This window comes from Aphanomyces invadans (assembly GCF_000520115.1).
Source record: "Aphanomyces invadans strain NJM9701 unplaced genomic scaffold supercont1.27, whole genome shotgun sequence".
In the NCBI taxonomy this organism is placed as follows: domain Eukaryota; phylum Oomycota; class Saprolegniomycetes; order Saprolegniales; family Verrucalvaceae; genus Aphanomyces; species Aphanomyces invadans.
In genome coordinates, this window is record NW_008580172.1 from 380,607 (window position 1) to 382,562 (window position 1,956).

A 1,956-nucleotide genomic window follows, 5' to 3' on the forward strand; every position below is an offset into this window, starting at 1 on the left:
CACAGCATGATGGCAAGTCATGCCCACGTCCGCAACGCATCGGCGCACAATCGCTCGAACTACAGACCCCTCAACACAACGTTGTCGTCGGCTACAACGAGCGCCACGCAGCAACGAAGAGATCGCCGCGAGAATCTCGGCGGCAACGTCGACATTGTGTCGCTGAACGACGACAGAATGAACACCTCTGCCCCGACGTCATGGGAGGCTGTGATTGCTGACCCGCCACAGCCCGCCGCCGTCGCTACTGCTGCAACCGTTCAACGGCCCCTCGCCACGAGCTTCCAGTCGCTGTTTGACCGGCCTAACGCTGTCATCTCGACACGATATCCACATGCAGCACGGGGAATCGTGCTGTCGCTGCACCACGCGATGGTTCCCATCGGGGCGTCGCTAATCCGGGAGCTGCGGGCGCTGGGAAACGTCGACCCCGTTCAAGTCATGCACTGCTTCGACTCGGAACTGCCAGAGTCGGACAGGGCATTGTTGTTGGCGATTCCAGACGCCAACATCGAGATCATCGACGCGTGCGCCGCGCTCGTGTCGGCGGAGCTCCTCACCCCGGACGCTGCCAAGGACTTTCAGAACTTTTGGCTCAAACCCCTCGCCGTCCTCGTGTCGTCGTTTGACCAAGTGATGCTCATGGATGTGGACAACATCTTTGTCGCCAACCCGGCAACGCTCTGGACAACGCCGCTCTTCATCGACACCGGCACCTTGTTCTTTCACGATCGCGTGCTCAGCTACAACTTTTGGCTAAACGAGGTGCAGGGAGATGGCCGACCGTACCTCCGCACGTTCCTCGACTCGTTCCCGTACGCCTCGTTTGGTCTGACCCGTCCAACTAGTCCTTCCAAGCGCCTCCAGGACTCGATGATCTTCGCCCGACACACTGCACACGAGCAGGACTCGTCGGTTGTGCTATTGCACAAATCGAGAGCTGGCGTAGCCACACTCAAAGTGCTGTGGCACTTGGCAACGTACGAGCGCCACCACGGCCATCCGTTTTCGTGGTACGAGCATCACACACGCACTTGTGTCGAGCGACTGGATTCTAGTCCTGACCGTGAATATGACGTAGGGGGGACAAGGAGTCGTTCTGGCTGTCGTTTGAGCTCGCGCAGGTGCCGTATGCATTTACGCCATGGGCTGCCAGCGTCGTTTCTAAGCCCGACGACGTGACGGCCCACCCTGACACGCTGTGTGGGAGCTTGGCACAGTACGACCCGACGCCGAACGATTCCCCGTCGATCTTGTTTGTCAACGGAGGGGATGTAATCGACATCGTCGATACCGGTGGGGGCACGGAAGCAGTCGCCACGAGAACCGACTGGGAAGCGAGGGGCGCGAGGCTGCTGGCAAGAATCCCGCAGTACGTCACGCCTCGCCACACGAGGCATCCAACGCCGGCGTTTGGGCTGCGTGGGGCGTACGACCAGACGTGTTTGATTGGCGACGGGTCGGCACGCCTCGATGAAGCCTTTCACGACGTTGTCACACGACGGATTCAGTGGACGGTCGACGTTGCGGCGCAGATGGCATGGGGACCGGCCACCGCATGAACACGAGGACAGGAACTCTAGTGGTCGAGCTGTTTCGTTCATGCGATGTTTTTCCTTTGGCCACTGCCGTCGACTTTGATGCTGTGCACTGCAGCCCGTGCAGCCACACACACACAGTGTGTATTGCCTACCTCGTCGATACACACCACGCATGCGCTCCACGCGTCCCAAGCATCCCCACCGTGTCGAGCTGTCTGTGCGAGATGGAATGCAGTGGCGGTGGACTGCGCGACGCAACCTTCGCAGCCTTCCTGCCGGTGTTTTGCACGCTTCGTTTGGTGCTGTGTCACATGACTCGTTGTGGAGCTAGGAATCACCAGGACTCGCTCCATGCGAACCGTGGCAACATGTTGGGTTGGCCGTACATTCAGCCCTCACAGCGATGACGTGGCCG

At 59.9% G+C, this 1,956-nt stretch overlaps 1 protein-coding gene across 1 annotated transcript; it reads left to right on the top strand.

The window, feature by feature from the left end:
• H310_10624 (hypothetical protein) lies at nt 1-1,631 on the top strand. The gene is made up of 2 exons (XM_008877057.1): nt 1-1,013; nt 1,082-1,631. Exons 1-2 carry the CDS (start codon nt 7-9, stop codon nt 1,560-1,562), a joined length of 1,488 nt encoding a protein of 495 aa, XP_008875279.1. The 5' UTR covers nt 1-6; the 3' UTR covers nt 1,563-1,631.
• The last annotated feature ends 325 nt before the right edge of the window (nt 1,632-1,956 follow it).